Below are 27,167 nucleotides of genomic sequence, written 5' to 3' on the forward strand. Positions count from 1 at the left end.
GGTGCTGTTCATATACATACCTGATTTTGATACTTAAGAAGGATCTGACTGGCTAGAAATGAGGTAATGATTTATCATATTAATTTATATGTAGATTTGTGGATGACTCATCAGATAAGTGTCATCTCCGAAGAAAGCAAAAGAACTACAAATGAAACGCCTGCTGTGCCGGAGAAAATACTTCCATTGCATTTGTGCAAGTATGTTGGACACCTGGTAACACACATATGTATTCCTGTCCGCATGTGCTGCATCGCTCTCTGTCTCTCACACACACCCTTCTATTGACATATCTGTGACACACAGAAAGTTGGCCTCATTTCCTGCATATTTCATATAGATCTAAATGTACACACAGCATACTGTCAATGGCTACATTTTATCATGTCATGCTCACCTCTGCTCTCCTATCATATACTCCTGAGATATTAAATAGGCCTAACCCAATAAATTACAAGTGTGACGGGTTGCCCCCTCAATGTGGAGGAAGGTATGCACAACAGCCTCTTCTCCCTTCCCCTCCCGCCCCCGCCAATTATAACCCCATTTGTGCAATTCATATTCTAAACAAGAAATTAGTTTATTAACAACCAAAGGTGAATTTTAAGTGGTTAAAGAGATAGCAAACAGAACAAAGCAGATTACTAAGCAAATAAAACAAAACACACATACTAAGCTTGTTTCACTAAAGAAATTGGTTACAAATAGTAATTTCTGACCCTAAATATTGTCACAGGTAGATTACAGAAAGTCTTGAAAAGCAGCTGCATGGGCCTGCAGCTTGCGACTTCAGGTATTTCCACTCACAGACTGGAGGCCCTCCCAGCCTGGGTTCAACCCTTCTCCCCTCAGTTCAGTTCTTGCTATCAGGTGTTTTAAAAGGTATATTATGAAACCCGCCTCCTCCCTCAATGCGGAGGAAGGTATGCACAGCCTCTTATCCCCCCCAATTATGAATTGCACAAATTGGGTTATATTATAAACAAAAAATAAGTTTATTAACTACAAAAGGTGGATTTTAAGTGAATATAAGAGATAACAGACAGAACAAAGCAGATTACTAAGCAAATAAAATGAAACACAAGCTAAACTCAATATACTTAAGAAACAGGTTACAAAATGTACTTTCTTACCCTAAATGTTATTTTAGGCAGGTTGCAAAGTTTCTGTGGTTTAGAGTTCCAGTTATATTTTTTTTTCAGACTGGACCCCTGGCTAAGTCTGGACTCCCCCCTTGGCTTCCCTTCAGGTGTCTTTAGCAGTCTTTCTTCTTGGGTAGACAGGCCCTGGAGAGGAGGAGTCGGATTTCATAATATACCTTTGGGTCTGCACTCCAAGGGAGGTGGACACCTGAGTGCTGGGTCAAGTCCCTTAAGCTGAGTCTTCCCAGAGCTGATCTCAGTGTCTCTGTCGTTCTGCAGTTGGGTGTGGCCCTGCCTGTGTGTGTGCTGGAGGAAGCTTAACAGCCTGGCTCAGCAAGACAGGTTAAAGGGGGCCCAGGCTGGCAGAACAGGCAGGCTCAGAGGTATCTCAGCACATCAGGTGGAGTCCTAAGGGGGGGGCAACCTGTCACAGCAAGTACACATGAATTCCATGTTATCTCAACAGAACCAAATCCTGGACCATTCACATCCACTCCACATGAGTCGAGAGCCAAATCCTAAAAAAATGGAATAAAAATTGAGCAACAGAAGTTTTTCTTTACTCCAATGTAGCGAAGCAGAGACGGTGGAGTAAGCAATCCTCAGCCCCGTTACATGCCCCAGAGCCTTCTCATCAATGTAGCTGGGTCCAATTACTGCAAGATCAGAGATGGGAGACATGGTCCAATGTAGGGTTTGACCCTGGTAGTTTTGCACTGAGCATAATCCCAACAACCATGCCCTTTGAATGACCATTTTCCTGCCTCTGAGCTGCAATGCATGGAGCCATCGCAGGGGCTACTTCTGTAGCATGGAGATGAAAACAAAGAGCCCCTGGTACAGCAAAAATAGATTTGTTCCACTGTGTTTGGTCCTGACATGGCTATGGAAAGACAATGGCCACGTATCGCATCTCTACCTGTGCAGAATTATGTCCCACAATACACTTGAAGTGCTTCCTCTACTCTAGTTTTAAATGTTAAAGAATAACAATAGGGAAGAGGGCACTGACCTCTTGAAAAATGGAAGGACTGAATAGGTTGGAAGTTAAATGATGGTTCATACGATTAAATTAGAATTGTGCTTACTTTTGTGTTAAAGTGTGCTGTAGCAGGGCAGGAGAAAGAATTGCTCCAATTTTCCTTTGTTTCTTGGATTACTCATCCTTTAATACATACAGGGTCTGATCCTGCTCCCATTATAAAGTTACGGGAAGTTTTGCTATTGAATTCAAAGGGAGCAGGCCTAGGCCCAATGACCTAGCTTGGGGGCTCCATATAACTGTATTAAGAATCACTATTAAAAAAAGCACCTCCAAGTTTTATTGAAATGAAAGTTGGTACGTCTCCTTCCTCTGTCACATGAAATAGTCAGAGATTTCCTATGGGTAGAAAATTATAAGGATCAGAGTATTTAGCCAACTGTATGACCGAATTGGCTGAACATCTGTAAGCATCCAATCCTAAAGCCCTAACTCAAGTCAACAAATCCACTGAAATAATGGGACTTATGCATGAATAAAAACTATAGGATCTGACCCTTGATGCTTTACAATAGCACAAGGACAATATACAAATCATTCAGGAAGAAACATGACAAATGCTTAAAAATTTTAATAGAACATTCCGTTTGGAAGTGAAGCCTTTTTTAGCCAAACCACTGAGTGATTTTATTTTAGTGACTCACACAAATGGATTCTGGATTACAGTTTTAAAACTGGATATTTTCTCCTCTACTTTAGGTTCACCTCACAACGTTTTAATGAAAAAAATATAGCAATAAGAATATGAGTCTGGGTTTATGTTCACCAACAGCCTTTAAATAGGGATATTCTAAATCTGTAAAGCTTAGCGATTCTAAATAGTTAGACATTCAAAATATATAATTCTGAACATACAACTCTCCCTAAAGAGAGGCTGGGCAAGGCTCATAAAACTATAAAAAGATACTTTGTCCCTTAGAACTGAGAACGCTAATCATTAGCCACCCGTTTATAGTGTCTACCTGTTTAGTACATTATTTCAACATTTTTCTTCAGATGCACTAGCCATTATTTCTCCCATATGGATAATGAAACATATCCTCTGCCCATCGGCAAAATTATTTTAGAGCCAAAAACATGTGTTGGTAGAAAAAAACCAAAGCTTGTAGTCCATTATTGTTGGGCATCTGGAATTGCACACATTTTTTTGAAAGAATTTCCTTCTAGTTTGATACATGTGACAGTAAAATATGTACCCAAAAGCTTCACAAGAGGAATAAATTAAAGAAAGCATTTCCAAAATATCATTTGCATTATATTATAGTATTCTTGGGGGAAAAAAATTGGGGGGGAGGTGTACTGATGTTTTGAAATACTCTACGTTCTTTTGTCTTTTAACATGGATATGTAAACAAGGTGTATGACTGTCTGGTAATTTTCTAGTGAAAAAATATTCAAGAGCTACAGTGAAGCTATTTAAAGAATAGATATTCAACTCGTGAGGCCAGATAATAGTATAAATATGAATGTATACTCACACTGGCAGATTAATTATTTTTAGTTTCTGCTTTGAATTACCAAAATTATTTGGTTGATGCTTGATACTATCCCAACTACATTGTTATGGAACAGGAACAAAGTTCAATGGGACTTTTGCACCACTTTTTTTCATTCTATGTGTCACTAATGGAGTTAGAAAATTCAAAATACAGATTTGATTCTGCATTGACCAGAGTTGTGGGAAATCACCACCTAAAAAGAGGCATTTAGCACTTTACTGGATCAGCCCCTATATTTGCATAAAAATTGGATGGCAATGGTAATTGTTTGGTACTTCCAAAAGGCTTATCTGGGATCATTTTGGTAGCATTTTTTCCCCCAACATGCACTTCTGGATATCTCTTATGTGGAATTTCCAGATCCGTAACTAGGAGCTTGTAAAGCTGATGTGCAGAAGCTTGGCGAGCAAGGTGGTGGGAAAACATTTTAGATTCTTTTGGGTTTAAACTGATCTTTATAGAACACAAAAATTTAATTGTGGAAAGCTTTTACTAGAAAATAATGGATATGAAAGAAAACAGAAGGCCCTGGTTATTAGATAATTTTATGGAAAAAAACCTATTGTAACAATAAGCACACGTGCCTACATGAGTTTCCAACAGGAGCTCACCTATAGCTAGTTTGAAATATCAAGTTACAGTCATCAGTAATCAATGAAAAACAAAGAACCAATGATCTCATGACCTCGCAATAGCACCAACATTTTCCACTGTGTTTGCTCCGTTAAAAAGGGAAGCTATAGCATATAATGCATAATTTGGAGCGATCCAAATAGAGCTTTATTTAATTGATTAAATCAGAGAACTAGCCATCTCCATAAGTATCCTGGCCTCTCTGGAGGTCACTGGCAATGGGCCTCCCTCCATTATTTATGTATGGGTGGTTATTCAGTAATATTTTCCTTCCTCTGCCCTGTTTAAAGCAGTTGTTATAGACAATAGGCCCAGCACACATATTAAGGGACTGATCCAGTCCCCATTGAGGGCAATGGGAGCTGGATCAAGCCTTAAATGAGTAAAACAGAAAAAACATGAAGAAAGAGCGTGCATGTGTGTGGGAGAACTAAGCACAACCCCCTTCCCATCGCAACTATTGCACACACAACTGAAGGCAGAATGGAGATAAAGCCTGAGTGTTCACGTTGGCCAAACTTGGGGTCAATCTGGTATGCAAGGGAACAAAAGAGAGCCTGTGAATCAACATGCCGGTAGGAATGCCTGTTTGAGCAAGAAGCTGGGACTGCGAGTCTTCACAGCATCAGGTAGCATTAAAGAATGTGGAGAAGGGTGAGGTCTTGCGGTGCCAATGGATCTGGTAGAGGCACTGATTTGTGCTGCCATATAACTTCTGAATTGTGAAAACTTTTGCAGTGGTTTGCATATACTCTGAAATCTGCCTTAAGCCAAGGACCCACACACAAGGGACCAGCAAAAACTGGTTGCTCAACAAAGGTGGCCTTCTAGTGAAGGTGGAGCACAAATTGAGCTCAGTACATTTGGGGCTATTTTGGTGTGGGGGTTTCTTTAGATAGTATGTTGTTTAATAAAGATATTAAGGATACCAGTATAGGATTCACTGTACCTACTGTTATTATTTCAGTCAGAACTGAGGCCTTGTACGGGGTGCTATACAAACATATAAGACAACAAGAATCCTACAAATCAGCTTGGGGTGGAATTTGTACATACTTTGGAAGGGACGTCATACAACTGTAAATAATTTGGGGTGGATTTTTACCAGTACATCAGCAGCAATCAATTGCATAAAAAATACTGCAATCACATGATTACATGTTATATTTACGTACAAAAACAATACCTAGCTCAGCCCCAGTTCAGCAAGGTATTTTAGAATGTGCCTAAACTATATATATGTGAATCCTCACTGGGCCTACTCCTGTGCTTAAAGTTAGGCATGCACTTAAGTATCTTGCTGACTTGGGCCCCCAATAGCTCTAATTTTCAATATATAAATTAATGGTTTTTATCATGCACAAATCTGATACCATAACTGTGAAACCTCCCTTTTACCAGAAATGCTGGTTATTCCGACATTCCCTAGTATCTAAAACATGCTTATAAAATGCATCACTCTCTACTTTAGATAAAACTGGGACCAGAACATTAGGGTATTGATTGTTTTGTTTTGCAATAACAAAGAGTGAAAAGGTGGGTAGAGTGCTAAGGAAAGCAGCAGCCACACTGTCGCATTCTACCTATTTCCCTTTGCTAGAAGAACAGGACATGAGGGAGCTCAAAGGAGAACTGGAGGTCACATTTTCTATTTTAATTATATTTTGGATTTGTTATAACACCCTTATGTTATACAACACACCTGGATCTATTCTACTCTAGATACACATGCATAAAGTCCCTTGGCACAAATGGAATTCATAAGCATGTGTTGAGAGAACTGCCCCCCTAAAACTGTAGAACTGTGAACAAGGTTATAAATATATCCCAAGGTTCTGGTAACTTTTAGAAACCACTTTAACCACTTTCTCATGGTTTACTGTGATATCAGCAAATCCCCCTCTCTGTATTTATAGCCTTGTAATTCACAATTATTCTGGGCCCATCAATGTTTCTGGCATTTGAGCATAGAACTGATGTTATTAGTTCATGTATTATGGTACTGTCCATGAATGCTAAACATATTCCAACACAGATTCCTGGAATTCATTCATCAAATATTTTATACTACTGTTCTTTTAATGATTCATTTATCCTTAGTAATATTTGTATTCTGGAATGTGGTGTCTCTAGCCGACAGCACAATGCTCTGCTGAATTATCTTTTTCTTTCACAGCATAACAAAATAGAGCACAGTCAAACTGAAGATGGCCTTTAGTTCATTGTCAGAATAATACTGCTTACCAAGCATATCCAGACACATTTCTTAAACCACATGCAATGCTCTGACTGCAAACGTGATCATAAAGTCATTAACCAGCATCTTAAAATGAGGGTGTGATATACATATTTAAATGTTCAGGAAAGCCAAATGTATGCTTTTGTAAAAGCATATTCCATTTCAGCTTCGGCTTATATCAATTATGCAACATTGCACAGATGTGAGAATTCACCTTTATTTTTCATGAGCTACTAAAATACACTCCTTTTAAAATAATATACATTATCTATCACTAACAGAAGCTTTTTTATGGTATTAAGTATTTGTCCTTCACAAAATAAGAGTCAGCTAGATGTACAGGCTGAATATTCACAATATTGAGGATTTATTTTTACTAGCAAATTATCATTAGCAATAAAATTAAGGAGGAACTCATTTTACATGGTACAGCTTTCACTAAAGGAAGTAAATAAAGGTTATGCAACAATGAAGCCATCCAGAAATTAGAATCCATGGCATTTTATATATTTTTAAACACACACACAATTCAGATTTATCCATCTACTAGGTTAAACAAAACTACCAATTACTTCCACCTCCTGCAAACATCATCAAAGCAAGTGATGACAAATATAATCCAAATTAATTTAAAGAGATTATGAAGTCACAACACATTTAACAGGGCTAAATGCTCAGAGTCCACTGTTCTCTTGAGGGGTGTGTGTATATAATTCCCATTAACATTAATAAGAGCTATGCACACACTAAGGCAGATCTCTGCTCCTCACATCCAAGGGGGAGGCAGGTTTGCCAGCTGACTACCACACAATCTATCATTGAGGAGTTGCTATTGGCAGAGTGAGGGGTCCCCCACCCATTCCTGCCCAAAGGCTAACACCAGTTAGCTAGTTCCTACTGGACTTTCCTCCTTCCAGTTGGACGAGTCGGAGTTCATGGGAAATGATTCAATTGTCACATGCTTATCCAACCATAGAGAGATTCTCAGTTCTTTTTCTGCTTTTCCCACCTGCCACTCACTCACCTTTTCCTGCCTGCCTAAGTGAAGATGTGCTTAGCAAAGATGATGCTCAGCCCTTATGCACTGTCCCGGCATTTGCTGCTGACATTCGCACATGTATGATGGGTGTCATGATCAGTGGCTTTATAACATCACATGCTTGGTGTGTACCTCAAATTTTGTCCCTGTTTTTTCTCTCTCTCTAGGAGCACACTGGCCCATAAAGGGGAGGCAAGGAGGAAACTAAAGAAAAAACAAGTACTGGCAAGTGACCTCCTCCACATGAACAAGGGAGGTTTATATTGCCAAGCATCCATGAAATAAGATTATGCCCTATACAAGAGATTGAAGACTGAACTCGTTTTACACAAGGAGCTTGGTTGATCCTTTCCTGAAATAGGAAATGGTGGTGCCCAGAGGAGGTGGGGGAAAATGGGGTCAACCTCTTTTGACTGGTTGTTCAAGCTCCTATATGGAGCACCAGTTTTTCAGGAGGAATGATACGTGTCTTGTGTGGAGGCTATGGCAAGCATGTTGGGTTTAACTTTGAAGATCTAATTAGATCACCTTGCCAAGGGCTAACAACCTGATATTGTTTATGTTTTCCACATTCAACACGTCTTGATCACACACTGTGGCAAGCCACCCGTGACAGACCCTCCTCAGTCCTTAATCTGTGATGAGCCACAGGTGAGAAGAAAAGCAAGTAAATGATTTCAATCCAAATTGTATCTTAGGAAACAATTAACAGTCCTTCAACAGCAGAGCAGACAGAGACTAGACACAGACGTTTTGGGAGATATGAAGATGATAGGTCACCCTGGCAGAATTGTACATATGTAAGCAAAAGACATTTAAAACCAATCTACTTTTCCTCACCAAAGGGCAGTGAAGTTCTCTGGGCACAGGAGTAATTCACTTATAGCTCTTGATTCTGAAGAGCAACGTGGAGGTGAGGTTCTGAATAAGCTGTGTCTGGCTCTTCTCCTTACCCCCACAAAAGGAATTACATGATCTGGTCACAAAGTCATCAGAGGGCACATAAGAGCTTCAGCATCTTAGCAAGGCAGCATAGGTCACAATCTGGACTGATTTGTGAGCTGTACTGAGACAGTTTCATAACTTGATTAACAGAGGTTTGGAGTCAAAGATGACGGCAAGACTCCAAGTTCTGGACTCCGGCAGAGCAGAATTACTACAGAGGAAAACAGCCAGGCAGAAAGAAAAAGATGTTAGCAGGGCCCAATCAACAACAATGCTATTTTTATAGGTCTTCATTTTAGGGACATTAGCACTCAGCCACATTTGGCTATGTGAATGGAAGTGATACAATGCAGGAAAAGGTGTCCCCTGGATCCATAAGGGCCAGCAGTTCTAAATGACAGCTAGAGAATCATAGAATCATAAGACTGGAAGGGACCTTGAGATGTCATCTAGTCCAGTCCCCTACACTCATGGCAGGACTATGTATTATCTAGACCAGGGGTCGGCAACGTTCGGCACGCGGCTCGCCAGGGTAAGCATCCTGGCGGGCCGGGCCAGTTTTATTTACCTGCTGACGTGGCAGGTTCGGCCGATCGCGGCCCCCACTGGCCGCGGTTCACCGTCCCGGGCCAATGGGGGCGGCGAGAAGCCGCGGCCAGCACATCGCTCGCCCGCGCCGCTTCTTGCCGTCCCCATTGGCCTGGGACGGTGAACCGCGGCCAGTGGGGGCCGCAATCAGCCGAACCTGCAGCGTCAGCAGGTAAATAAAACTGGCCCGGCCCGCCAGGGTGCTTACTCTGGCGAGCCGCGTGCCGAACGTTGCCGACCCCTGATCTAGACCATTCCTGACAGATGTTTGTCTAACCTGCTCTTTAAAATCTCCAATGATGGAGATTCCACAACCTCCGTAGGCAATTTATTCCGGTGCTTAACCAACCTGACAGGAAGTTTTTCCTAATATCCCACGTAAACCTCCCTTACTGCAATTTAAGCCCATTGCTTCTTGTCCTATCCTCAGAGGTTAAGAACAATTTTTCTCCCTCCTCCTTGTAACCACCTTTTATGTACTTGAAAACTGTTATCATATCCCCTCTCAGTCTTCTCTTCTCCAGACTAAACAAACCCAATTTTTTCAATCTTCCCTCATAGGTCATGTTTTCTAGACCTTTAATCATTTTTGTTGCTCTTCCCTGGACTTTCTCCAATTTGTCCACATCTTTCCAGAAATGTGGTGCCCAGAACTGGAAACAATACTCCAGAATTAGAGGAGAGAATGCTGATCACATCCCTGAATAGTACTAAGCAATGGAAAGAAAAGAGACACAAAACTATAGAAGACCCAATTTCATCCCTGTGGGATCCAGAAAGAGTATGGGCAGTGGTGACAACTGTGGTACTGGGCCCTGAGTAAGGGCAAAGGTTCCCAGACAGAGAGTCTGGGTGAGGCACTGTGATGCTCTAGTTGTTATGCACAGCCATTTGGACCCATCAGACACAGAGTGAAGCAAATCTCTTGCAAGCTCCTTAAGCACTGAGTGATCACTGATCATCAGAAACTGGCTGGCTGGAAAGAAAGCACCCTAAAAACCCAAGAGAAACTCACACATTAAAATAGGTAAGATTCAAACCATACAAGAGCTGCATCAGAAGGCAGAACACAAGTTTTCAGTTACTGGAACAAAATCTCCTGGTTAGTGAGATTTAAATGTAAGATCCAGCAAAGACCATAAGGGGAAAAAAATCCTGGATAGCCAACATATTCAGGCCCAGGGAAGTTTAATCTTGGTGCTAAGAAATAAACAAAAACCAGACTAAAGCTTGTCTAACACTTTTAAAGGGACATTGTCACATAATAGCTGGCGCTTTTTTTTTTTTACTGTTTTATTGTAATACTTTCTTAAGAGTTTGAGAATTCTTGTAATGATTTGGGACTAATCCTGCTCCCAATGACGTCAATGGCAAAACTCCTATTACTGGAGCAAACTGGCATTGTTTCAGGTTTACACTAGTGTAACTGAGAGTACAATTTGGCCCAGTGGGACCAGAATTTGACTTCATTGACTTCAATGGGACCAGAATTTGTCTCTTTGTCTTTTTCCACTTAGCAACGTTGATTTTCCTTAATGTTCGGAATGGAACTGAAATGAAAATGGCTGTACTCAACACTAACAAAGTGCCCTGTCATACTGATACATAACTGAAAATGCTGACACAATGATAACTGATATCAGCACATTCTGAGAATAATGTTAGTTTACTGTTGCTGTAGGAATCAACACAGGAAAAACACACATCATTCCTGTAGGGTCTACAAAACGAGTAGTTATTTGGTGTTTGGTTAAATTTCTTGGTGAAGAAATGGCAATTAAATTACAAACCAAGCTAGTTAGTATCCAGAGGATTTTATCCCCCAGTTTATAACAACGTTAAAGTAGGTCAAAGTGTGAGATTAGATCCAGACAATGCCTCTTTAATAAGGTAAGTTGTGTTGTGTTAAAACTCTCTTCTCAATAACTTGTGACCACAAATAGAAAAGAGGCTCCAGACAAACCAATGATAACAGAAGGGCTTCCGTAGCCAGGCCTGGCATCACCATAAGCTTCAAATGTAACAAATTGTGTGGTCCCGGGAGAAAAGAAGAAATTAACAGCACTTAAATCACCCAAACACTCCTTGGGCAACCAAGTCACCCAGGGAATTGAAAGATCAGGTGGCCAAACATAACCTCCAGAAAACCCCATCAATATCCTCAGACTGTTGCTGAAGAAAGTTCAGAGGGGAAAACCAGTGGCTGAGCAGACTGGGGAAAGGGAAAATGAGGGCGAGAAAAGGACCACTAATGGAGAGCTAGGCAATTGTCTGAGAAAGGCAATAGTCACAGAGCTATGAAGATATGCCAACCCCAAGAACACCACTGCCACTCGGCATTTCAGGGGCACCAGGGATTCTAAATAAATCAACAAGTTAATCTTAACTTAAGAGTACAAAAATGCAGTTAAAAAAATTGGTCCATTGGACACAAAAAAGATATAAGAACCCAGGAGGTTGCAAGGTTAAATCCGTGTACACGTCTTAAATGCTGTGTGAACTCAGCAGCCATTGGGTTCAGTGGGAATTTCCTCAGTATCTTGCAGGATTGGGCCCTTGCTGTGTGACTTTGGTCAAGTTAACTGTCCATTTTGTGCCCTTAGCATCCCAATTCTAAAAAGGAGTAAAAGATACTAAACATTAGAAATTGTATGTCAATTCCCTAGATATGACCAAAAAAAGGCCTAACCTTCAAAGTAGCTCCATATAGCGATCACTAGAGTACTGTACATCAGCCTGCATCTATTGTTATTTATAATGCAGTGGTGCTCAAAATGTGCTAGAAGCTGTAGGAACACATATCAGGAGACAGCCCTCTTCCCAAAGAGCCATCTTTCTTTTATCAAACTCCTCAGAGCACCATAGACAAGCCAGGGTAATCACCCTTATCCACTGAAGAGTAGATTCATTGATAAGGCCAGCTAAAACAGAGTAATAAGAGATCACCTAGATCCCCAAGAGAGGACAAAATAAGGAGAGCTGGGACAGAGGAGGCAGCGAGTATCAAAGGGAAAATGAAGTCATGTGGATGGGATGCTCACACAAGGTTAACCAAGATCAAGATGGTGATTGATAAGAATGAGAGAGACAGGAAGCCATGGGGAAGACAGAGAAAAAAAACCTATACTGAATGGGAGATGTTTAGCTGATCAGAAAATTAGCACATTGAGTAAAGCCAGAAGATTCAGAAGTCAAAAGAATGTGATAAAGGACAAACAAGAGAATTGATGTCAGTTCTAAAGTCATCAAGAACTGTAAGTCTGGATGTCCCGATAACCAAAATCAACTCATAATATTCACTGAGAGAAATCATAGCTGTTCTCCAGTTATTGGTAAGTGAAAGCATACAGACCATGCCCTGGCCCTGCTCTCACCAGGACACAGAGGCCAGGTGGAGCTGGGCACCACAGCAGTGCTCCATGCCACCCTGGCACTACTCAGATTCTGAGAAGTCTGCATCCTCACCAGGGTAGCTGCTCCATTCTTCCTTCCAAACCCATTGTGATGTGCTGAGGATGTTCAGAGCTACCACATGTGGCAGTAAGGGAGCTCACATGGAATCATGGCCACTCTTTGGCCCAATGCAAATTAAAAGATGGGTCAATAAAAGGCAAGGCGAGTGATTCGCCACCATGCTACGCCAGCTTTATGCCAGTGTAACTCCATGGTCATCAGACCTGAAGTGTTCACAAGAAAAGATTGTCAGAGAATTGACAGAAAATCAGAGGGGGGGAGGAAATCTGACATTGCCCCTTATCCTCCATCAACAGAGGGAAGGGCTGCTGAAAGATGAGCCTCACTTAAAGTAGCGGTCAATGCTCCTGGATTTTTAAAGGAACAGCAAGGATATTAATATTTTCCACATAAATATGTATTAACCTCAGGAATGTATTATCTACAGGCAGTGAAGCTTTATTATCTAAACTCAATTCAGTTTCAACATCACTATTTTGGAGTTCAAAGCTAAAGAGCCAAAATAATGGGCACAAGTTGCAGTAGAAACAGAACCTGACGACTCCTCCAAACAACGTCACCGGATGCAGACTTCGAGGAGCTCACAGTATGGCAACCTGAGTCGCAATTTTTGGCATGATAAAAAGCCAAACACCGTGCATACAACCTTAATAACAGGTATGGGCCCAGATCCCACAGCTTTGTCCTGAAACACTCAAGAGAACCGATCAATCTATCCTAACTGATCTATTAGCCCAAGAAGGACAAGAGTCAATAAAGCCACCCCTGAGTCAGCAGTCAAACCGTCCCACCCCCACTCCCCAAAAATCTAAAAACCCTGCACGCTCCGATCAGCAACAGCAGAAGAGGTGGGAAAACAGGTCATTTCTCAACTAAACACAGGCAGTGCCACAGTTCAGTAGAACCCCAACCAATGGTGCCCCTGAGCACTAAATTCAGTCATTTCCCCCCTCAGTCTCGTCTCTCAATTTCAGCTCCGACTCCTTTATCTTTTATTTCTTTTTCCAAAGACACACTTAGAGATGAACCCATTCATAACTGCCTATCCACAGACAGTTTGTGGCAGCATAATTGACAATGAGTCTGCTGCAAAAATGAAAATGCTGTTTTAATAACCTGAGCCTAAAATACATTCTGTTGTATGCCTCAAAGGGTTTCAATAAAAAGTCAACCTGTAGAGACATATTTTCTTGGCTTAAACAACAATCCAAAGCATATAAATGTAGTCCAACTATAATGACATATTTATAGGCCAATAAAGCTTACATTGGAGCTTTCATACTTCACTTAAAGGAACTCTGTAAAAAGCAGTGTTATATAAAATAATTTGAATTTTTTTTTAACTATAGCCCAAGGAATACAAATTTGTAACTTACCCATGTTTAACTGATAGTGTTTACACTGCTTAATTGCTAAAAAAAAAAAATTGTAAAATGAAATGACTCCTCATCTGGCTATTTCCAATTGATTTACCAAATATGGGTATTGAAGTCCATTTATTAAAAATAACCCCAAGCTCCTAAATAATTCTAAAGACAAAAATAAATAACTAGAAGCCATAGTGAATGATTTTGTCAGGCCAATTCTTCTGGAAAAATAGGTTCTCATGTTTATTATGAATAATACATTACTCAACTATTCTATTTTTATATACTGCATTGTTGTTATTCCTTATTTGTATCAACATTTGAAATAAATAGTCAGAAAAATATAAATAGACTTAAGACATTAATTACTCATATTTGATGCTGACATATTTGTAAAAAGAGAGAGAATGTATAAAATACACACCCTGAAAGGCAGGGATATAATTTTTGGAATCATTTTTCTGGCTGAAAACTTAACCTCAGAAATATGAGATTTTTATATATTTAATGCACTTCCTAAGGAAAAGACCTACATAATTTAAAAGGGATGAAAACAATAAGTTTCTATCGAAATGTAATCTGTTTCTACAGAAATTACCTTTAAAACCTATTAAATTTAATGGAAAATTATATGGGTTTTTTTGAGTCATCCTTTAGAATTCCTTAGCAGGGATATAATTTTCTATTAAATTTTAGAGGAAGGTCAAATATATCCTATAGGAAAGTAATCATTTTTATTCAACTACATAGGATTTTTTCATAAAGGAAATGCGAATTTCCACAAGGAAAATGGTTTCAGGCAATCACATTGTTTATCTAGGTCCTGCCAACAAAAGAATCAGAAATTTGCTAGCCTACAATCAGCATTAAACATTGGTAGAGCTCATGAATCATTTTCCTGACTAGTTCAGGCAAGGGTTTGTTTCTAAGAAGTAGACCACAGACTACGTCCCCTAAAGACCAGTCTAAGGCCTGGTCTACACTACAAGTTTAGGTCGAATTTAGCAGCGTTAAATCGAATTAAGCCTGGACACGTCCACACGATGAAGCCCTTTTTTCCGACTTAAAGGGCCCTTTAAACCGGTTTCTTTACTCCACCTCCGACGAGGGGATTAGCGCTAAAATCGGCCTTTGCGGGTCGGATTTGGGGTAGTGTGGACGGAATTCGACGTTATTGGCCTCCGGGAGCTATCCCACAGTGCTTCATTGTGACCGCTCTGGACAGCGCTCTCAACTCAGATGCACTGACCAGGTAGACAGGAAAAGCCCTGCGAACTTTTGAATTTCATTTCCTGTTTGCTCAGTATGGAGAGCACAGGTGACCACGCAGAGTTCATCAGCACAGGTAACCATGATGGAGTCCCAGGATCGCAAAAGAGCTCCAGCATGGACACAACGGGAGGTACGGGATCTGCTCGCCATATGGGGAGATGAATCAGTGCTAGCTGAACTCCGTAGCAGTAAATGAAATGGCAAAATATTAGAAAAAGTCTCAAAGGCCATGAAGGACAGACGCCATAACAGGGACTCACAGCAGTGCCGTGTGAAAATTAAGGAGCTAAGGCAAGCCTACCACAAAGCCAGAGAGGCAAACGGAAAATCCGGGGCAGAGCCGCAAACATGCCGCTTCTACGCGGAGCTGCATGCCATGCTAGGGGGTGCAGCCACCACTACCCCAATCGTGTGCTTTGACTCCATCAATGGAGAATCACGCAACAGGGAAGCAGCTTCGGGGTACGAGGAAGATGATGGTGAAGACAATGAAGAGAGCTCACAGCAAGGAAGCGGAGAAACCGGTTTCCCTAACAGCCAGGATATGTTTATCACCCTGGACCTGGAACCAGTAACCCCCAAACTCACCCAAGGCATGCTCCCAGACCCTGAGGGCACACAAGGGACCTCTGGTGAGTGTACCTTTGTAAATATTACACATGGTTTAAAAGCAAGCATGTTTAATGATTAATGATTAATTTGCCCTGGCAATCGCGGCCAGTACAGCTACTGGAAAAGTCTGTTAATGTGTATGGGGATGAAGCGGAAATCCTCCAGGGACATCTCCAGAAAGCTCTCCTTCATGTACTCCCAAAGCCTTTGCAAAAGGTTTCTGGGGAGGGCTGCCTTATCCCGTCCGCCATGGTAGGACACTTTACCAAGCCAGGCCAGTAGCACGTAGTCTGGAATCATTGCATAACAAAGCATGGCAGCGTATGGTCCCGGTGTTTGCTGGTATGCAGACAACATCCATTCCTCATCTCTCTTTGTTATCCTCAGGAGAGTGATATCATTCACGGTCACCTGGTTGAAATGGGATGATTTTATTAAGGGGACATTCAGAGGTGCCCGTTCCTGCTCGGCTGAACAGAAATGTTCCCTGCTGTTAGCCACGCGGTAGGGGGGAGGGGCGAAGTGATCATCCCAGAGAATTGGGTGTGTGGGGGGGGAGTAGTTGGGTTTGTGCTGCATGTTAACCCGGAAACCGCAGCCCCTCCTTTTACATTGCAAACCCATTTTAAATGGCCAACCCAACGGGTGCTTGGTATGGGAAATGAGGGCGCTACTGTTTGAAACCATTCCCACAGGTTAAGAAGGTGGCTGCCTGCAAGCCGAAATCTGTTGCCTGGCACTGCGTGAGTGATCTCTCACACCAAACCGGCAGGCCCTCAATATAAGAGGAAAAATGTGACCTTGTAACGAAAGCACATGTGCTGTGTAATGTGAACAGCAAAATTTAACGTGAAAGAGTGTACCCATTGTTCTTTAAAATGTGTCTTTTTTAACCACCTCTCCCTTCTCCTCCACCAGCTGCAAATGTTTCTCCTTCACAGAGGCTAGTGAAGTTTAGAAGGAGAAAACGGCGGACTCGGGATGATATGTTCTCGGAGCTCCAGATGTCCTCCCACGCTGACAGAGCACAGCAGAATGCGTGGAGGCAGTCAATGTCAGAGTGCAAAAAAGCACAATATGAATGAGAGGAGAGGTGGCGGGCTGAATCGCGGGCTGAAGAGAGCAAGTGGTGGGCTGAAGAGGATAGGTGGCGTCAGCTTGCTGACAGAAGGCAAGAGTAGATGCTCCGGCTGCTGGAGCATCAAACTGATATCCTCCAGCGTATGGTTGAGCTGCAGGAAAGGCAGCAGGAGCAGAGACCGCCGCTACAGCCCCTGTGTAACCAACAGCCCTCCTCCCCAAGTTCCATAGCCTCCTCACCCAGATGCCCAAGAACGCGGTGGGGGGGCCTCCGGCCACCCAGTCACTCCACCCCAGATGATTGCCCAAGCATCAGAAGGCTGGCCTTCAATAAGTGTTAAAATTTTAAAGTGCAGTGTGTCCTTTTCCTTCCCTCCTCCCCCACTCCCCTGGGCTACCTTGGCAGTTATCCCCCTATTTGTGTGATGAATTAATAAAGAATGCATGAATGTGAAGTAACAATGACTTTATTGCCTCTGCAAGCGGTGCTCGAAGAGGGGAGGGGAGGGTGTTTAGTTTACAGGGAAGTAGAGTGAACCCGGGGGGGGGGGGGCGGAGGGTTCATCAAGGAGAAACAAACAGAAGTTTCACACCGTAGCCTGGCCAGTCACAAAACTGGTTTTCAAAGCTTCTCTGATGTGCACCGTGCCCTCCTGTACTCTTCTAACTGCCCTAGTGTCTGGCTGCACGTAATCAGCGGCCAAGCGATTTGCCTCAACCTCCCACCCCGCCATAAATGTCTCCCCCTTACTCTCACAGATATTGTGGAGCGCACAGCAAGCAGCAATAACAATTGGAATATTGGCTTCGCTGAGGTCTATCCGAGTCAGTAAACTGCGCCAGCGCGCTTTTAAACGTCCAAATGCACATTCCACCACCATTCAGCACTTGCTCAGCCTATAGTTGAACAGGTCCTGACTACTGTCCAGGCTGCCTGTGTACGGCTTCATGAGCCATGGCATTAAGGGGTAGGCTGGGTCCCCAAGGATAACGATAGACATTTCAACATCCCCAACAGTTATTTTCTGGTCCTGGAAGAAAGTCCGTTCCTCCAGCTTTTGAAACAGACCAGAGTTCCTGAAGACGCGAGCATCTTGTACCTTTCCCGGCCATCCCACGTTGATGTTAGTGAAACGTCCCTTGTGATCCACCAGGGCTTGCAGCAGCATTGAAAAGTACCCCTTGCGGTTTATGTACTCAGTGGCTTGGTGCTCTGGTGACAAGATAGGGATATGGGTTCCGTTTATTGCCCCACCACAGTTTGGGAATCCCATTGCAGCAAAGCCATCCACTATGACCTGCACGTTTCCCAGAGTCACTACCCTTGATATCAGCAGGTCTTTGATTGCGTTGGCTACTTGGATCACAGCAGCCCCCACAGTAGATTTGCCCACTCCAAATTGATTCCCGACTGACCAGTAGCTGTCTGGCGTTGCAAGCTTCCACAGGGCTATCGCCACTCGCTTCTCAACTGTGAGGGCTGCTCTCATCCTGGTATTCTGGCACTTCAGGGCAGGGAAAAGCAAGTCACAAAGTTCCATGAAAGTGCCCTTACGCATGCGAAAGTTTCGCAGCCACTGGGAATCGTCCCACACCTGCAACACGATGCGGTCCCACCAGTCTGTGCTTGTTTCCCGGGCCCAGAATCGGGGTTCCATGGCATGAACCTGCCCCAGTAACACCATGATTTGCACATTGCTGGGGCCTGTTCTTTGTGAGAGGTCTATGTCCATGTCAATTTCCTCATCACTCTCGCCGCCGCGCTGCAATCGCTGCAATCGCCTCCTCGCCTGGTTTTGCTTTGGCATGTTCTGGCTCTGCATATACTCCAGGACAATGCGCGTGGTGTTCATAGTGCTCATAATTGCCGCGGTGATCTGAGCGGGCTCCATGATCCCAGTGTTATGGCGTCTGGGCTGAAAAAAGGCGCGAAACTATTGTCTGACGGAGGGAGGGAGGGGCGAGTGACGACATGGCTTACAGGTACAGGGAATTAAAATCAACAAAGGTGGCTGTGCATCAGGGAGAAACACAAACAACTGTCACACAGAATGGCCCCCCCAAAGATTGAACTCAAAACCCTGGGTTTAGCAGGCCGTTGATTTCACGGAGGAAGGGGGAAGCAAATGAATACAGAACAAATCTGGTCCATCTATTTTTTACATCTTAAGCTGGCAGCAGACGGTGCAGCATGACTGATAGCCATCGGCATCTTCTGGGTGCTTGGCAGAAGATGCTGTACTACGACTGCTAGCCATCATCGTCAAGACGGTTCAATAGGACTGCTGGCAGGACTGAGTCTCCAGGAGACAAAACATGTCTGCCCAGGTGCCTCTGATCGAACTCACTGAGGAATACGACGATGATGGATATCAATCATAATACATCATCTACTGCCAAAAGGCAAGGAGCTGCTGCTGTATAGCAATGCAGCCCCACGTCTGCCAGCACCCAGATAGCCGATGACAGCTACCAGTCATACTGCACTGTCTACTGCCAAAAGGCAATTAGCTGCTGCTGTGTAGCAATGCAGTACCACGTCTGCCGGCACCCAGATGACATATGGTGACGGTGAGCTGAGCTGAGCTGAGCGGGCTCCATGCTTGCCGTGGTATGTTGTCTGCACAGGTAACCCAGGTAAAAAGGCGCGAATCGATTGTCTGCCGTTGCTCTGACGGAGGGGGTGGGGCCTGACGACATGTACCCAGAACCCCCCGCGACACTGTTTTTGCATCATCAGGCATTGGGATCTCAACCCAGAATTCCAATGGGCGGCGGAGACTGCAGGAACTGTGGGATAGCTACCCACAGTGCAACGCTCCGGAAGTCGACGCTAGCCTCGGTACTGTGGACACGGTCCGCCGACTTATTGCACTTAGAGCATTTTATGTGGGGACACACACAATCGACTGTATAAACCCGATTTCTATAAAACCGGCTTCTATAAATTCGACCTAATTTCGTAGTGTAGACATACCCTAACACTAGCAAACTGACCATCAATTTGCTCTACATCATCTATAGAAAAGTTTTATAACACTGTTTTAAGACAAGAAAAACCTTGCCCACAGTGATTTGAGAGACCATGCTTGGAACCCTACTAGCCATGATTGCAGCTAGCAAATTTCTAACCAGAGCATGCACTGTTTTGTTGGCATGATGTGGAGTATTGGAAGAGTTCTATGGGCGTGTACTGTACACTCACTAAAGGTGCCATTTTGACAAAAGAGAAGTTACAGCACAGGCAGGTCAACAGCTCAAGGTTCCCTACTCTAACTGGACTTATCTGCATTACAAATTTTATTGTGTTGACCTAGGATTGCGATGAGTCTATTTAGATGACATAATGCTCTCCGTGAATGACCAGTCAGTGCAGATGAGAGCAAATTTTGTTCAGCATCCTTTCAACTAATACTGATTAAATCCTGATCCCATGTCAAACCAAATGGCGGGGTTAGTTCCCTGGTACTGCCAAACATAGCTGTTTCCTTAGCAAGAAAACCATAGTTCCTCCACATTATTTACTGAACAGGAAAACTACAGTAGAACCTCAGAGTTATGAACAGTAGAGTTACAAACTGGTCAACCACACACCTCATTTGGAACTGGAAGTATGCAATCAGGCAGCAGCAGAGAAAAGAAAGAAAGAAAGAAAGAAAGAAAGAAAGAAAGAAAGAAAGAAAGAAAGAAAGAAAGAAAGAAAGAAAGAAATACAGTACAGTACAGTACAGTACAGTACTGTGTTAAACTACTGAAAAATAAAAGGAAAGTTAATTTTTTTTTGGTCAAGCTAAGGAAACTGTTTCTGTGCTTGTTTCATTTAAATTAAGAGGTTAAAAGCAGCATTTTTCTTTCGCATAGTAAAGTTTCAAAGCTGTATTAAGCCAATGTTCAGTTGTAAACTTTAGAAAGAACCACCATGATGTTTTGTTCAGAGTTACAAACAACCTTCATTCCCGAGGTGTTCGTAACTCTGAGGTTCTACTGTACATTATTTAATCCATTTAATGTTAATATTACATTTAAATAAACCAAGCAGTAACAGGTTTTCTTGTCTATCTTTCAGCAGTTGGACCCATTCTCAAAAGCAACCTGCCCAATGGCTAAATGTCTTCTTGTTCCTGTGGGTTTCAAACCAATCACAGAGAGAAACGTTTTTTAAAAATTGAGTCAACCTTTTTTTTTGTATAGGCAGTGGCAAAGCAGCCTGATTCATGAACTAAAAGAAAGCCACATGCAATGCTCTCAGTGTTGGGTTTTCACAATTACATTGTTATAGTTCAGATACCATATGCATTTTTAGTGTAACCCCTCTTTTCAAAGGCTTAACATGCAGCTCTGAACTGTGCGTGCTAGGTTTCAAGATAATTTTCTTTGGCTCTTGAGTCAATAATACTGGTTTTATAAACTTCCCACAAAAGATTTGTTTGTTTGTCAAAAACAAAACAAGAGAACATTAAAACCCAAAATCTCTGTCTGAGAAGCATTCAGATTCTTTTGATACACCAAACAGATGCAAGGAAATGTACAAGGAAAACGCCAATGTAATATGAGATTGTCTAATTACTGCATCTAGTTACAAAGAAGAAGAAACCACTAACAAAAGTTTTGCAAGTGTTTTACTGTAGATATTGATTAAAAATATCAACTTTCAATCATAATGAAACATCATCCTGACTAGCTGATGAAGTAAAATAAGACTGACAAGACTGACCTCACCATTTGCTTAGATGGGAAATGAGAGACTCAACTCTGTTGTAAGGTAAGTTCTTTAAGGCAGATCCTCAGCTAGTGTAGGTAGACATAGCTCTATTGTAGTCCAGGGAGCTATGCTGCTTACACAACTGAGAACTTGGCCCACTATCTTCAATTCATGAAGATGAGGAAAAAAATTCTGCACATGGAGTTGGCAGAGTATCAGCCTTAACTTTTGATTTCTTACCTTTCATCCATTTATGTGCTAATCTTGAAGCTATCTAAGCTTAGCTTTTTAAAAAAAATGTACTACAGGAAATAAATTTCACTGAAACACATGTTGAAATATATTTTCCTGTCAGCCAATGTGTATGCCAGTCTGCCAATAAAGCTAATGGGAGTTAGGCATGTTTACCAACAGAAGACCAGCTGCCTCAGACGTCATCCTACAGCCCTTGCATAAGAATGTGTCCCATTAAAGGAAATGGGAGTTGTATGTGCACAACTTCCACAAAGTTGGTGTTTTTAGACCCAAATTCTGAACCCACTTAGGCCCCAATTCTGCAAGGTGATACATGTGGGCAGATCCTGCATTCACATCCCATTGATGTACTGAAGTTAAAGGAGAGCCAGGCAGTGTAGGAGACTGTCCATGTGAACCAACTTGTAGGACTGAGACCTTACGTGCATATGGGGAGAAGGAAGCATCCCAAAAACTGTAAACCTGCTTGCAGAGATCCAAAGCATTAGAGAGCCCATGCAGCAGAAAAGCTGTCCATATGAGTTCCCATGCCTCTCCATTTTTGCAGAGAGGGAAAAGTGAGAAAGAAAAGATCCACTGCACCATGAAACCAAGTGATGGTACAAATGAGTGTAAGTACAATTAATTAAAACGTAGGCTAAATGTTAACGATAAACTTTAAAGTAAAATGTATTAGACTATGGAACAGTGTCCCAAAGGGAGTTGTGAAAACCTCATTTCTTAAGACAGTTAACACTGTATTGGACAAAGACTGGAGAAGCACTAGTGATAGGCAACAACCCTATGTTGGCAAGAATATAGGCAGTATGATCTAATAGGTCTTTGACCTCTCTCTTTCTTCTATGATTCTAATTGCATAGAGAGAAGGCATCAGATTCAATCCCATATGATCTATAGCATATACTTGACCCCAATGCCTATATAGTTTCTGTGGGAAACCCTTGCAAATTACCATTGCTTGCAGCTTCAGGATTTGAGCCTTAGTGCTTACAGTCTTAGAGTCAATGACAGTTTTGTCTGAATAAGCACTGCAGGATTGGGCTTGTTCCCCTTAGAAATACAGTCACAGATAGGCAAACAGCAATTTTAGAAAAGGAAACTATATTTACCAAGATCAGCCTTTTCCTTTAGAATGTCTTTGAAGTTCAGGCCACTGTTGAGTGTGGACTGCCTGTATCTCATCAAGGCTTCCTTCTGCCCATTCTTGCCCAGTTCCATGTGTATGACTGGGTCAGCCCGGAGACCACACTTCCACTTGGAGAAATCTGAATGTGCCCATTTTGCCAAGTCTTCGAGCTTCACAGTCACCTTCTCTGAAACGGCAATAACTTCATCCTGCAAGATGTAGTCAAACGAGAACAGAGCGTGTCATGTGTGGCTTATGATGAATGATAAGTTTGTAGCACTGCCTCTTTGACATGTTATTGGAAAAGTTTATCTTGCTCTTAGCAGATTACTTTTTCTGTGATACAGAATATCCAATAACTCATGCAATTTGCATGCCATTTTAGTGTCACTGTTAGTTGTTTATTTGAAGCAAATATTTATGTGATAAAAAATGTCCAAGAACATCAGGGCAGTAGTCCTAAAATGCATTTTAAATGTGGATTGCCAAAGTGCATTCTGTATATCCCAAAGGCTCGGATGAAAGCTTGCTTTTTAGGTGCAATTAGCTGCAAATGTAAAAACTCATGGCTGGATGACTAATGGTTATAGCTAGTCCTCAAATAAATGGTCTAAGTAAATCTTAGATTCTTGGAACTCTGACTCACCAGAAAATTCCTGTGTTTATGGTACATTTTCCCTTGGCTTATACACAAATATTGAATTTAACTTTTGTCCTAAAAATTAAATAAAACTGTGATGTAATCCCAAAAGAAATACTGCATAAATGTTATGTGTTTCCCACCAAAAGAAACTCGCATATTCTCATGTTTCTTAAAACTTTTTCAAGAACAGAAAATAACTATTTTTCCTTCCTCTTAAGCATACATTCTATGAAAAAGCAATTTAACCTTAGTTTAGCCTGCTGAACATATACTTGAATTAAACATCTCTAATTGCTACATTTTTATCCTTCCAGGAAACAATCAACTCTTCTCAGTCATGATGAATAAGCAGAATGTTTTATAGCTGCCTACTGTAAGTAGGGTTTAAGAAGGCTTCAGAAAAAGAAAAACCTAACCTAAAAAAGATAAACTTGAGATCTTTAAGTTAAATATTTGAAACAATTGATGTTTTAACTTGAACTGACTTACACCACACCTTTCACACCACACATTTCTAGATAAAACACGGGTAGCATAGTCACTTTAAAAATATTAGCCATAATTCTTTCTTTCTCCAAAATAAACACAACTATTTAGGAATGGAGAAAAGAGAGAGAGAGAGAGAGAAATTCTTGCAGTTATTAAATAAACAGAAATGCATGGCTGGTTCTGTATTTTTTGCTTAACACATTCCTCAGGAAATAAAATATTGCTCAATAGCAAAAAAAAAGAAAAAGAAAAAAAGGGGTGGGTGGGAAGTGTGGGTAAGTTTTGTGATAACATACACGCAACATGAAACCTCCACAGTAGCTTTGGTAAAACGTAGATCTGATATTTCACTCTTCCTTGTATAACACAAAGATGTTTTATAAGCAGTCATCTTCTATTACTTTTAGTGCAATAACAAATATTTACTCAAAAATGAACCTCATACTTGTATGCTAAGTAAATTTTAGTAATGGAATCTTTTCCTTTATCACTGTGCTGAATATGAACTTCCATTGAACAACAAACAATCAAGACAATGTTTTAACTTTCCGCTTATGACAAATGTTATTACTTTGTAAACAATGCTGCATACTACACAGTACATTTTCAATGGATGGTTTCACCCAATTTCATTACACCATCCATTTGAAATAAAAGATCTGTAGTTGCTATGCATTTTATAGCTATTACATGGTGATTATTAAATGTCAGAGTGAAAAAATTGAGTCTGCATGAAGACAGACTTAGCTTCTGGATGGGGTCTTCTGTATAGGATGTTGAATGGAATCATTAAGTATCACAATTTCTAATACTGAGTACTTAGAAACATTCTATTTAGCAGCATCTTTCATAGAAATCTGACTTCCAGATTAGATATGTTTTTGGTTAAAGTGTTATTTTCAAAATAACTTTTATGGCCAAATGATTATGATTTCAATTACCAGTTTCTTCATATCCTTTCCAAGAATTGGTATGACTAACTTTGGCTGGCATACAAAGTTAGCCAAGCAAACAATCTATTAACTAAAAGAAAAGTACAATCACTGTTACATCTTCAATGAATAAACCTGTTTGAGATTACAACCTTCACATACACGGTACATACAGAAACCATAAATCCAAGAATATTGGTTGATAAACAACCCGTATGTTTTACTAACAATTCAGCAGCAAACCCACTTTGCAATACAGTCGTATGCCAGGATTTAGCTGGAAATTTGATAAGGAAGCAGAAAAATATGGAAGATGTAAGTATCAGGAAACACAAAAGAGCACAAATTATGCCTTCATAATGTGACAGCAAAATGACCACACAGCAACAACCATGACCAAAGTATTTTATACTTAGTTTTGCCTACATCAGTGTGAATGGCTAAGAAAAGAATCTTTGCAAAAATTGTCATGTGATCATATTAGCAATTTGCAAAATGAGTATTATGATCATAAATACTGTTGTGGCAGCTAATGTAATACAAAAGGTACACACAGAAAGGCACTTTGAATCAGATTAGCACATAAACCAAGTATATGAATACAAACCATAACAAAAATTTAGCCGGTTACTGTGGTAACGGATGCAATTAAGGATGTCTCATTTTCTAAACATTTTATAGATAGGTGAGGAGGAGAAATAGATCAAAATGCAACTAAGCACATTGGGTGGAATTTTCAAAAGTATCTAAATGACTTAGGAACAAAAATCTCTTTGAAAGTCAGTGGGACTTGTGCTCCTAAATCATTTAGCTTCTTTTGCCTATAAAATAATTGTTTACAGCATTAACTATAAAGAAATTATTTAGTGTGAGATTTTCAGAAATGTTCTATGTTGGCCTAACTCTGCTCCCACCAAAGTCAATAGTAAACTGATTATGGTGGGAGCAGATTTAGACCAATGATGAATGCTTTTGGCATGAATTCAGGAAAGTACCTAAGTGCACATGTAATTTTAAACACTTAGGATGGGATTTTCAAAAATGCCGAAGGGAGAAAGGCAAAAAAGTCCCACTGAAGTGCCTAAGTGAAGACAGGACTCTCCCTTAGATTTTTGAAAATCTCACCCATAAGCAGACCCATTAACCTCCAGGAGACTACTCACATACTTAAAGTTAAGCATGTACATAAGTATCTTCTTGAATCAGGACCTACACTGTGAATGTCATAGGCCAATAGCCAAGGCCATAACATCCCAAAGTAGAATCAGTAGAAAGGGGACAAAGGGACTCGGAAAGTCCTCCGGGTTCACCTTGTTGTTTCATCCGAATACTTCCTTAGGGGATTAGTATCAAATGGATTGCATCATGCTCCTGAATTTGTTGGGAACAAGGTGAAAATGGTTCAGAATTGCAGCCAATTGCATCTCAAGGCCCTGATTCTACAGTCTCTATGAAGCAGAAACTCCCATTGCCTTCAAAACCTCCTCTGACTTCAATAGGAGTTTTGTCTCAGGTTAAGGATACTGGAGTCAGAATTTGCTGGGGGCCTAGAGGAAAGCATGGCAGAAGTAGGCAGAATAGGTAGAATGTTTCTGGTTCCCAAAGGAGTCAGAACACTAGCAGCCATTGGTAACCCCATCTAACAGATGTGACGTGATTACTCCAGGAAAGGTCTCCTGGTGCTTGCCATTGTGTATAGGGTGCTGGCCTTCCCATGACCCCAACCTGTCCAAACACACCTCCTCTGACAATGCTAATGCCCTCACAACTACACTTGGGGACCTATGGATATAGCATTCAGAGTACCTCTGGTGAAGGAGTGCTGAAGATGGAGGGGCTACCCAGTGCATAGGCACTGGAGCAGCTATAATCTGTCCCGTTGTATTATTAATACATAAACACTATAACCTAAATTCTGCAGTCTTTACTCAAGCCACATTCTCATTGAACTCATCTGGGAGTTTTGAACTATTCTGGGTGGCAGAATTTGTCTGTGCACTAATCCAAACCAATACAGCTCTCCATGTTGCTACATTATCCAACAGCACATTAAACTGGAACACAACCCTTCATGAACCAACAATTTAT

At 41.4% G+C, this 27,167-nt stretch overlaps 1 protein-coding gene across 1 annotated transcript in view; it reads right to left on the reverse strand.

Moving 5' to 3' along the window:
* Positions 1 to 27,167, reverse strand: part of ARID5B (AT-rich interaction domain 5B) — a 144,382-nt gene that overhangs the window by 102,465 nt on the left and 14,750 nt on the right. The window contains exon 3 of the mRNA XM_065408344.1: positions 22,999 to 23,224. Coding sequence (XP_065264416.1) covers positions 22,999 to 23,224 — 226 coding nt within the window. The remainder of the gene's footprint in view (positions 1 to 22,998; positions 23,225 to 27,167) is intronic.

This window comes from Emys orbicularis, chromosome 7 (genome assembly GCF_028017835.1).
Source record: "Emys orbicularis isolate rEmyOrb1 chromosome 7, rEmyOrb1.hap1, whole genome shotgun sequence".
Lineage (NCBI taxonomy): Eukaryota > Metazoa > Chordata > Testudines > Emydidae > Emys > Emys orbicularis.